The sequence below is a fragment of the Schistocerca nitens genome, chromosome 1 (genome assembly GCF_023898315.1).
Source record: "Schistocerca nitens isolate TAMUIC-IGC-003100 chromosome 1, iqSchNite1.1, whole genome shotgun sequence".
Lineage (NCBI taxonomy): Eukaryota > Metazoa > Arthropoda > Insecta > Orthoptera > Acrididae > Schistocerca > Schistocerca nitens.
The window spans coordinates 904815153-904827482 of NC_064614.1; the positions used below are offsets into that span (position 1 = coordinate 904815153).

Sequence of the window (12330 nt, forward strand, 5' to 3'; positions counted from 1 at the left end):
ATTGCTGCCTCAACCACTGATCTTAATAATTCTGAGGAAAAATCGACTTTTCCAGGGCCCTTGTTTTCTATTAGTGCTTTCAGTATTCTGTCAAATACTTCTCGCCATTACATATCTCAGATCTTATTTTACCTACTTACTCTTCTCTGTCTACAATATTATCCTTAACTTTCTTTCACATATACAGATCCTCTGTATATTCCGTTCACCTTTCTGGTTCCACTTCTTTGCTTGGAAGCCATCCGATCTTTCGACATTCATACAACTGCTTCTCCAAAGTTGTGCATCGCTATAGGCTTTCATTTGCCCTCTAGCCATTCCTGCTTTTTTGCAGTTCCTCTCTATATTGTTTTTTCACTTCTAGATTCCGTTTCATTTACTACATTTCTATATTTTCTCCTATCATCGATGAAACTCAATATATCCTGAGCTACACAAGTTTTCCTTGGAGGTAATGTCTTTTAACCGATGTGAACTTGTGTTTCCTTCCCTATTTCATATCTCGGAGCTACCCATTCGTCTTCTATTACAGATATTCCTTTCCCCTGTTTGTGACCGATGTTGTCTAATGCCTCCTCTCAAACCCATAAAAACATCTGGCTCCTACAGTGCATCCAAATCCCATCTCTATAAATTGCTTCCTTTTTGAAAGTTCTTCAGTTTGAATCTACACTTCACAACGAATAAAGTATGGTCAGAGGCCGTGGAAACGTCTTACAAATTAAAATTTGATCTCTAAAAATTTTTCTTACCACAGTACAATCAATCTTGAACCTTCCAGCGTCTCCAAGTGTCTACCACGTCTTTTCATGATTTTAAACCAAGTGTTAGCAACGGTTAAATTAAGTTCTGTGCAAAATTCTACCAGACAGTTTTCTCTTTCGTTCATCTCCCACACTTCTTATTCTGCTGGTATTTTTCCTTGACATCCTTTTCATATTATTGAATTACAATCACATATTAAAATTACATTTCCGTCTCCGTTGACTGAATAGTTTCCTTGGACTTCAATATCTTCATTTTCTGCGGAGCTAGATTACATACACTCTTTTACTACGGTGATAGGCGTTGGCTTCGTCTCTATTTTTGCTATAACAACGTGTTCGCCATGCTGTTCATAGTGGCTTACCAACACTCATATTTTCTTGTTCATTGTTAGGTCTACTCCTTTTTACTTCGGCCTATCCATTTCCTTTCTTAAAATTCTCTAAACTACTTACACGATTAAGGGCTCTAACAATCCACTCTCCGACCGAAAGAATGCCTGTTTTGTTTTTTCTGATGATGACATTATCCTGTGTAGATCCCACCTGGAGATCCGAATTGGGACTATTTTATATCCGGAATTCTTTACCCATGAGGATGCTATTTTCATTAAATCGTACAGTAGATCTGCATGCCCCTGCGAAAAAGTAACGGCTGTGGTTTCCCTTGCTTGAAGCCCATCGCAGTACCGCGACAGCGAGTCTACATTGGCTGATGATACAAGACCATATTAGTCTTGCAGATGATGAGATTCACGTTCACCAAGCAGGAACAGAATGTTGGCAACGCTACACAAGGTGGGATGAAGATAGGTCAACCATTGAAGGAGGATACTTGTGTCTGATTTTTGTTGATGAAAAATGCTGGTCTGCCTTTATATCATTTTTAGACAATGATCTATTCATTAAATACTATTCAGTAACAAATACATAGCAATATATAATCATCTAATGTACTGCATTATACATTATACAAGTAATAACGTATTCAGCTTTTGTCAGCATTGTCATAGTCCCCTGTGGTTAAAGTCATCGTGTCCGTTTACAGAGGCTGTATGACACTTTTGAGACAGATTTTAACATGACGGAATAACTGTGATTGCATCAAAATAAAAACTTATTCAACTAGGTATACTACCTTTAAATTGCTAAAAAGTGATTAACTGCTAACGTCGTCAACTTTGCACAGCCTCTCCTACGATTTATCGAATAAGGCCTACAGCACTGCGAATTTTTCATGAACTATACGGAAAGGAAAACCGTAAGCAAATATATAAAAAATGTGAGTAAGTACAGAATTATTTCTATTAAGTGTACTGAAAGGATCTCTTTTTAAACATGGATAAATACAAGATAAAGCCTGTCAAAGGAATAAAGAACTATATATTACCATATTACATGGAAGTTTGGGACATTTCGCATTAGTAAAGCAGTGTATACTTGAAATCAGTAGTGGAGAATGGGGACGGATGATTTAGATTCGTTGAGACGACTCCATAAAAGAGTGGTACATATGTAAAGGACACCAGATTCATGACGCTTGTGTGCCCGCTTTTAGTACAGTGCTCCACCGTTTAGGATCTTTATCAAGTGCCATGGCTGAATGCATCGAAAGAATTCGAGACGCTCTTTCAGGAGTCTGAATAACAAACTTTGGAGAATAGGCCACGCTGTTCTTATGAAACTGTGTTGAGTGTATTTTGGGAATGAGTAATTGGCATAGTTTAAGAGATTAGAACACCTGCCAGGAAAGACGCTTACGTTTCATTGGCAAACGAATGTAGTTCAACAGAAAGTCACTAATTTCGGTACAAAATACTTTTTGTCATCAACTTTACAGTGGCGAAATGGACATTTATGTAGATATAATTTGCATTTATTGTATAAGGGCAGTGCTGTGCGTGTTAACTAAAATACAAAATTAGTGGATGACCAAAATTATTAAACGGTTAAACGCATTATACTGTCTCAACTCACAAAATAACTTTATGTGAAATGGTTTTTCGACGCAAATGACCAAATCCAAGATTTAAAAAAAAAAACTAAATGACGGCGAAACAAAATGTGTTGTGTCCAACTGCAAATTTCATAGTTTATCAGCTGTTTAGGAATAATTTTTAGAAAAATTGAGATTATTTCTAGCTTTTTGTTGCCTCTGAATCGTTTTTATGAACTTTATTTCACATTAATATACAGTTGCTAAAATTTCATATCTACATGGTGTCTCAGGAGAAACAGGCAATATACATGAATATGGCATTAAAAATCATTCCAGGCAAAATTGTCTAGTAAAGATGTCTCTAAAATGTGTACATTAAGATCTATGAGCAACTGTTAAGTATAAGATATGTGTTTCACAGTAGCGAAGATGAAAAAGTGTACATAGCTCTTGAGGTATGTTCTTAACAGCTCATGTTTACATGACATTTTTATCTTATTTTGGTTCATACCACCACTTCTCAAAACATGGACAGCAGAGAACTTCCACTAGAAACGATATCTTTCACAGTATTTAAAATGATGTACTGTTCTTAGCTCGTAAGGTATGCGTTTTAGAACCCATGTTTACTCGACTTCTTCAGTTCGAATGATCTTTGCTATCATATCCCTGAATATTGACATTCGTCCTGGGATACCTTGTAATGTTGCTTATGTCAATATGTGATAGTTACAAAATGAATTTCTGATGTACTTCTTCCCAATTCCGAATGACAATGAATCATTATTGGTCGTCTGTCACTTTTGATGAAATTATACTCATGTCTTTATTATCTTACTCTTCAGATAACTTTTAAGAGTTAATTTAGAAGTTGATACATATTAATACCTCTGTAAAAGTTGGTTTGTTGGAATGAGCATCAATAAGTGATTTGGCGGACAAGATGGGCAGAAATCTGCGTTTACTGATAATTTTGTTGTACACGGTAGGGTGTCGAGGGTAACTGGAGGAAGATACAAGACGACTTAGATAAAGTGTCTAGTTGGTTCGATGAAAGTCAGCTAGTTCTAAATGTGGAAAAATGTAAGTACCCTCCGTCACGCACCGTACGGTGAGTTGTTGATATACCTAGATGTAGATCTAGAATACAGTCAACGACTTAGCGACAAATTGGCAGCTCTGTTCTGGTCTAAGTTGTTAATTGAAATAGACTCCTATTCCGCCAGTATTAGATAGTACCTGTTATTTATAAAGGATGAAATTGCATTTTCTATAGCCTTCCGTAATTTAATGCTCTTTACTTCGTTACTTTTACTGTACTAAGAAAAATAATGAATATCGACGATTTTCGGTAGACTTCCATCTATTTATATTACACGATTGTATGTGGTAAGCGAGCAGTTTTAACCAGCCTTCCGTTAAGAGACATTGGCTGAAAATTAAATGCTACTGTAAAGAGAGAAGTGTTGCCAGAGAAAATATACCAGGAAGGAAGAAGAAAGGAGCATTTTAACGAAGTTCAAAGAATATTTATCTTTTCAGTTAATCTTTGAGGTCCGAAAAGACGTTTAGAAGCTATGAATATTCACAGGAACAGAGTAATCAACCGCACAAAAATACTAGTTATTTACAAGAAGTATTTGTGACCAGGCGATAAAGAAAGAAACGCGGAAGATGTCTGGAAAATTGTCTTGGTGGAATTAGACGTCTAACAGTCTGTCGCAAAAAATTCTATTTAATTTGGGATTAAATACCGCCCGATCTAAATACTAAGATGAGATATGAGAGACAAGGATATACGTCATGCTACACTGAAAATAAAAAAACGAAAAAAAAGACTACGAGTGTAAGACCCTCCGCCACAGGCTAAAGTTAAATTTGTGATACAAATTATTGCAAATGTAAATTTAACTTCATAGCCTTACTTATTTTCATCCTGTTACAATCTGTTTTCATTGATTAACCCTTACAATTTTAACATATATAGGAACGTTTGGAAAGTTAACACATACATTAAATACTGTAATTTTGTCTACAAATTTTGTCTTCGCATTTCATAACGAAGCCGTAAATCATTTTCTCTTTTTCACTAATGAAATTATTTACAACCATTCCTTCACATTCTCATCCTATGAAGTCACCAATTACTAAAAAAGAAATCTCTATGCCGAAACTGTTCATCTCAAATTTAGGGGTCCATTCAGTATGATACTTACGCTCATTCCACCTTTGTTAAAATTCACTGTAGAGGTTACAGTGTTAGTTTTGTACATTCTTCCCTGCATGCTCTCTCTCACATTCTATAGATACGACTATCCTATGAATGATTTCCTGTCTGGATGAGATACGCCTCAGGCATCAATTAAATTTTTATGAAATGCCTTGGTACGAATTTCAAACATATTGTAAGTCAAGTGCGAATCTACGAAATCATTTTGTTTACACAGATTTTTATAACTGTTGTATGTGTCGTACTAATAAATATGAACTGAAATATCCTGCAGCCAAAAGTGGAACTACAGAAGTGCACAGTTTGCCATTGGAATATTGCTTGTTCGATACGTATGAAGAAGTAGCTGACACCACAGGAGTACTTGAAAAAATACGCCCTTTTTTCATCAGTCTTCAGATTGGTTTGATGCAGCCTGCGAAGAATATGCGGCATGGAATTGTAACTGTTTTCTTAATGCCGACCTTACGCCTAAGAGATGCATACAGTCCACGTTATATTCAGTTATTTTCAGTTTTCACGTAAGAAACTGTTTCATAAAATATTGGCAATTATAAATTGGCTTTGGCTGTTTCATGTTCCTAGCTTCCATTAAGATTTCATATTTTTGCAGTTTGCACTAAAGTAGTCTCTGTCATCTTTAAATTATATATGAAAGGAGTCTTCAGGTTTTGTTTACCTAGTTTAAACTATATTCATGTCTTTATATTAAATTAGATTTACTGTGTGTTCAGTGGGCACATTCAATGTTTGTAAGGTAATTTATTTCACACATGTTCATTCTTAACCGGTTATATTTCCTTGTGTTTCTCTCCACCTATCTTCTATCTTTTCTTTCTTCACTGTTTTTGAGTTACTGGTTTTCATGTTTGTTGGATGCAGCCAGTCATTGCTTTTTATCCTCTGACAGCGCTTTATATAATTTCTACACATAACGCCGTGTGTGTAATATCTGTTATTTCGCTGACTATCTGCTAGGTGAATTTCCAGTATCATTCTGCAGCACTACATTCCAAATGCTTCCAGCTTTTATTTCATAGGTACTTTATTTTCGTCGCTTAAATTTTGTAACTACTCTAATATAACTTCTTCTTTATTGTTACACTGTCCTCAAATTTGCTTTTAATTTATCATAAGTTATGAAACCAATCACAGGTGAGGACATCTCCATTTCTACAATGAAGAGAGTTAGGATCCCTCGATGTGCTCCGTGTCGTTTCACCAAGTATTCAAGTTTGTTCTTCTTTCCTCCATACGTTAGTAACCATCAATTCAATCGTTTATATTAATGATTTATTCAAATCAAAGTGATCATAATGATTCCAAACTGAATGTGCACTAGACTTTGTACTTCTTCTTCCTATATTCTACTTTATGACTCCTGTACTGAATTCGAGCAGTATACGTTAGGTTTAAATAGGTCTTTGCTTTTGAAGACGTATGTACCTAACTCGCACAGCAAAATGACTTCTTATTTGATCTCTATTGATCTCTTGCTGTATTTCAATCTTGCAGTTGATCTTTTCTCTCATTTCCTATATGCTGAAACATGTTCCGTACTTTTTTTGGACTGTATGACCAATTTTTGTTAGTGACATTAACAGCTGTTTTGTGAATTTCCTGAAAATACATCTCGTATTGCTGTGTTCATAAATATTACACTAACTATCATGAAAATGTCCTTCACCTCATTGTTTGAATCTTAGTTTTATATCTTATTTTTTGACAACTGTGTGGTTCAACTGAAACCTCTTGCAGCTACCTGTTGAGGCCATAATCATCTTACAGTCACCCGTTTTGAGAGTTTCTTCTCCTTCTTCATGGTTTCACCGACTGGTATTACACTTGATGACATCGATCGCCATACTCAGATATTACATTTTTTACTCTGTCTAGTATCTCATTATAATGATTATATCTCCTGTCTACCACCGTTAGTAGTTGTGGGTGAAAAACTGTATTATTTCTCTATTTGTATTTGGTTTTTGTTTGAAATTTGTTTGGGGGTACATACTGGAGGGAAGGGGTGGGGAAGGGGGGGGGGATAGAGACGCTTTCTACGCAAAGAAGCTAGCCCTCTAGTATGGGCACTGAGACAGAATCAACTACCCACAGTAGATTCAAGAAAACATAGTCTCTCATAAATACAGTATCTGATTTTGTGTGGCAATATCAAGTGCATTAAAATACGCTTTTGTTTAAAAATTTATGGCTTTGTAGCAATCAATTTGGCTCCAAAAATTTTAAGCTGACTTTACTTTCATTGCCAGACTCACCAGGAAAAATCAAGTTCTTGATTATATACCTGCATTTGTCAATTAGATTTTCTTGTTTCCTTTTATTTTTATTTACTTATTTATTGCTTGGTGTTTCTTTCTTTCAAATGAAAAATTGTTAATTTATTTCTGTAGTCTATGTGTGGTATTCCAAGCAACTTTAAACATTTCATACACACTGTATATTATCCTACAAATCGGCTTTCACTAGGTGTTTGTTTTAACGATATAGATACGTATTTTTTTATAGCCATCACTTGTATCCTTCTGTCTACAGTAGACAAAATATCTGAAAAACTGTACTTATTCTATCGGACGGATATTTTTTCTTCAAATTTACAGAGTATTTTCTATAAATTTTTATTTTCTCTTGAGAGATTGTTAAGTTTTCTCTATTGGCTGTTTCTTCGAGGAGATTAATCTGTGTTGTTAATTTTTCTGGCTTTCAGAAAATTTGGCAGAATCAGTATTTTATTATTTCTCGAATAATAACAGCAGTGCATACATTCAAATGTATTTACTACCCAATCCTTGTTCATTCACAGGTCATAAAGGACACACAATTAGTCTTTTATTTCAAATATCCGCAAAATGTTTATTTTTAGTTTAATATTTTGTCGTACTGAGTCTTAAATCGGAATTTTGCTAGTTTTACTGCTTAAGTCCTGTATTAAAATTAATTTCATCTCTGTTTTGCGTATCCATAAAAATAAATTTTTACTTCTCTCGTATTACCAGTATTTTCACTTTTGTGGTATTACCTGTATTAGTAACTTTGTGGCTGCTATTATGATTTCTTGGTATCACTTCTTCTTTGCAACAGAACACATTACGTTTTATGAGGTATATATAAGTATTTTCAGCATTCCAAGATTCTTTTTTCCTTATCACTTATGCGTACACAAGGGAAGTTTGGGAACCGGGGATTTACGGTTAATAGAGTTAAGGTTCTGTAGCGGCCTGTATGCTGACTTTCTATCGTATCTTTTCATAACTGTATCGGGAGGAAACATTATTACTGGGTACCGGGTCACTCTGATGTGTTCACTGTAGTGATTTCTGGCGACTAAATGAACCTGTAGACATAGTTCTCTCTCATTTTAAAGGCGTTTTTACAGTCCAGGGATGAATTTGATAGTAGATGACCAGAGGAAGTTCGTTATACAGTGAATTAATGATAAAACATTCGTTGGCGAAATACTTAAACGGTGGTAACATGAAAATATCATTTTATTCTTACAGAAAGTAAGAACGGCAAGTAACGACAGGTGTTAAGTACATTTATTAAAAAATAACACCGTTATCGGTTTTGAACGGAGTTGTTGCTCATCATACTGTAGCTCAAATTTAATTTATGTCATTTACGTATTGCTAATCATAGGATGTCACCTGTTTCTAGCTGTGGTGAAAACTACTGTGGATGGTTGTATTCTGCAGGATAAGGCACGTATCTGATGATTTTTTTGTGTCTTTCTGTTTTTTTTTTCTTTTTCTTATGGAAATCAAATTTGTACATTGGCAAAGCTCTGAAGGACTACCTACGGTGCAAGTACTCCATCTATTGGAAGAATTGACCTTAGTTGTTAAATGATGCATATTACGAGCACTTGTTCGTTAGAATTGGCACTTATCGGTTTTGGAGGGGAGTTCTATTTACAACACAACACATACATGTAAATATATCGACCAAGTGGACGACTGACATAAATAAAACAATGATATGTCTGATTTTGTTAGATGGTCATTAATGTTACGGCTAGAGGTAGATGAGAGGTAAGAAATCTAGCATCTGATTTCAGAATATATCTTCCCTTTACAACGATGCTGACGTATTTTTTTTATTACGTACTATGATTAGCCATAACTTCTACAAAAGTCTTTATAGTTCCAGAGACCTGCGTGCTTACAGTACATAATACACGAATCATGTCAATACGAAAGTATGCAACCTATAAATCTTTGGTAAACGAAAGCTTCTACCCAGCAGGCACACTTGAGTTATTTCTGTCCAATTTTTACCACTGTGCAAGACGCATTCTGCTGCAGTTTTTTGTTTTTCACCAAGAACAAAACAGAGTAGCCAAATAAAGCCAATATTACACGGACGTTAAAAAGCGTTACGAACTCAGAATAAAAGACACCGAACAGAGAAATGAAGAGGAAGATGGTGTTAGTGAGGAAGTCTAAATTTCGAGATAAAATGTTAGTGTTTTACTTAACTGATTGTGAAGAACTACAATGCTGTAACTTAGAAAATTTCTTCACCATCGTCAAGCGTGTGAAATGTTTGCTGTCCATAACTGAGGATAACTAATTTCATAATTTAATATTTCTCTCAGTGTGATAAATTTAATAAATCGTCCAGTGCTGTTACTTATCAGCAACAGTTCCTGTTACTCAACATCAAAATTATGACTCATAATTAAATTGTTAATGTGACGTGGACATGTTTCTTCCTGCTCCTTGTTTGAGCAATTTTTTATTTGGACCACAGATGGCAACACGAGTTTTGAGCACTGTACTGTAAAATGTTTATTCCACGGATACCACGACTTGTCAACATGTTATTTAGTCTACGAATATGTGGTTTCCCGTATGAGTGGATGTATGACGTTTTACTGATACAACAACAGCAAGGATGTAAAGACTGTAACAGGGCCATGTCTAGTAACGCCATGAAGTGCACACCAATTCTTCGACCCATGAAAGGAAGAGGAAGTATACGATTATGATGGTCACATAACGGAACTAGATACACTCCAGAAAATCATCTAACCTATACCAGATCTAAGAAAGTATATCGTATCTTCACAGGGAGTAAAAATATATTACCAACCTCTTTCCTTCCCCACAAAAGAAAACTTCACCATTAATTAAATCACACAACAAACACTTTGATAGAAGAACGCAGTAAAGCTCACACAAAACATTTCGAAAAACTTAAGACCAGCTTCGAGAATAGTTCCGCTTTGTTTATGTGATTCCTTCTTGCAGATCGATTCTTAAGTTTCTAGACACTGTTTCATATGAACTTCATTTCTCACGATAGATGCTGAAGCGTTTCTTGTAATAAATCTGTGGAGCTCAGTTTCTAGTGTCAAATTTGTTTCCTCATGTTGCCGAAGCAACAGTAAAGCGATGAATTCCACAGAAATGCTTCTAATGAATACTGAGTGTGGCTAAAGCTTGCGAAGGATTTTGACGGGCAGGCAAACATAAGAAATGAAAAGCAGCATCATTCAGATAGCAGGTTCCATTTATCTACAGAGGACAAACGCCTCCGTGGGCCGTCATTCGTTACCCCCCCCCCCCAAAAAAAAAAATTTACCCATAAAGGAAGACAATTTAATTACTTGGTTTCTCCTGAAAAGAAAATGTATGTAAATCATTACGTCTCTGAGGTTATCTGTTGCCCTTAAATTCCCTCCGAGGAAACAAAAACAGGTGAAAAAAAATGTATGTGCGTTGGCCCGTGTGTGTATGTGTGCGTGTGTGTCTGTTTGTGTGTATATATCACAAAGATATTGCGAATATAATTGGGCGCATGTGGACGCATAGCGCGTGGGAGAGGAACGGAAAAGAGTCAGAAAGAAAGACGAGTATGCGGGGGAGGTAAGAGGGGATGAGGGAGGGGGGGGGGGACGGTAGTGAGAGAGGTGAGGCCAGGGGCTGTGCGAACGAATGTATGTATATATATACACACACACACATTTGTGTACGTGTGCGTGTGCTAGTGTGTGTGTGTGTCAGTGTGTGTGTGTGTGTGTGCCGCATTTCGCAGCACTGTTACACATTATGTATTCCGAGCCATACACTTTACTATATCTTACTTTTGTTGGAACTTTTGAGTATTTTACTTTTTTATGTTTGTTGCAGGGAAGTGAGGCGCGGGAAAGGAGGAACGGCAGTGGAGGAGCGCGGACCGGCTCGGCGAGCGACGCACCTGCGGACCTGCGGCCGGGCGCCCACCCCAGCGCCGGCCGGTGCGGCATTCATCACGTGTGCCGCTGCCGCCCGGACCACGTGGCCGCAGCGGGCCGCCGCCCAGCGCGCGGCGTTTTTTTGCCCGCCTCCCGCGATAAAGCCAGTAAAAAGGCTCAAAAATGCGCCGGCGAAGGCGGAGTCGCGCCGCGAGACGCCAATGCGGGCGGCCGGCGGCGCAGACGCCCCGCCCCCACCTGGCCGCGTCCCGCCCCCGCCGCCTCCACCTCCGGGCGCGCGGCGCCACTTTTTCTCCCCTTATCCCGCGGGCGCGGGCAAGCGGAGGCTGGCGCCCTCTCCCCTGGGTGGCCGGTCCTTACATCTCCCCGACTATATTTTTAGTGATAAAAATTCTTCATAATCTCCAGCGGAGGAGCGGCCCCAGAGAGGGGCGGGGAGAGGCGAGAGGGGTCTCCTGGTACTGGACCTCCTCCTCCTCCTCCTCCTCCTCCTCCTCCTCCTGCCCTTCTCTGAGAGCGCCAAAAAATTTCTCATTGCCCAATCCGGGTGTAATTGAGGCGCCGAGCGCAGCGCAGCCCCCAAGAGAAGGCGAGAGAGGCGGCCGGTCGCGAGCGCCAGCTAGCAAACTCGCTGCTCATGCAGTATGCATACTATTTCATTCGGTTATGACTTTATCTATGAGGGAGCATAAATTGGAAAGAGAGCGGCTCATACGTACCCTCTTTCTCTCTCTTGCGCGCACACACACGCAACTCGCGCAGGCCGAACAAACGCGAGAACGTGCCCGCACGTGTTTAACTATTCGCCGCACTGAAAATAATTTTCCGCGCACGACGACTTAACTCGCGCGGACGTTATCTTGCCGGCTGTAGGAACGCGGAGCGAGCTACTGGGCCCAAGACCTGCGGTGCGGCATCAATCTGGCGGGTTGCGCGCGCGCCGCGCCCTGACAGGGGCATCAGATCGCGAGAGAGCACTGACTGTCGCGTGTCGATACCGCGGCTCTAATAGCTATCGGTATATCGCCGCCGCCGCCGCCGCCGCAGTCGATACAACATGTTTACTGGGATCGCGCGCCACCGGTTGCGCGCGCACTGGCGCGGCGGGTCGCGCGGGCGCACTGCAGCGGGCCGGGGTGGCGCGCTTTACGACTGCTGCGGCCGTACAGACTCTTCCGCC

General features: G+C 38.8%; 1 protein-coding gene across 1 annotated transcript in view; it reads left to right on the forward strand.

The window, feature by feature from the left end:
• Positions 1 to 11664, forward strand: part of LOC126211907 (basic proline-rich protein-like) — a 29552-nt gene extending 17888 nt beyond the window's left edge. Inside the window, exons 3-5 of the mRNA XM_049940006.1 lie at positions 11086 to 11256; positions 11327 to 11502; positions 11559 to 11664. Of these exons, the coding sequence (XP_049795963.1) occupies positions 11086 to 11256; positions 11327 to 11502; positions 11559 to 11664 (453 nt within the window). The remainder of the gene's footprint in view (positions 1 to 11085; positions 11257 to 11326; positions 11503 to 11558) is intronic.
• Positions 11665 to 12330: the final 666 nt, after the last annotated feature.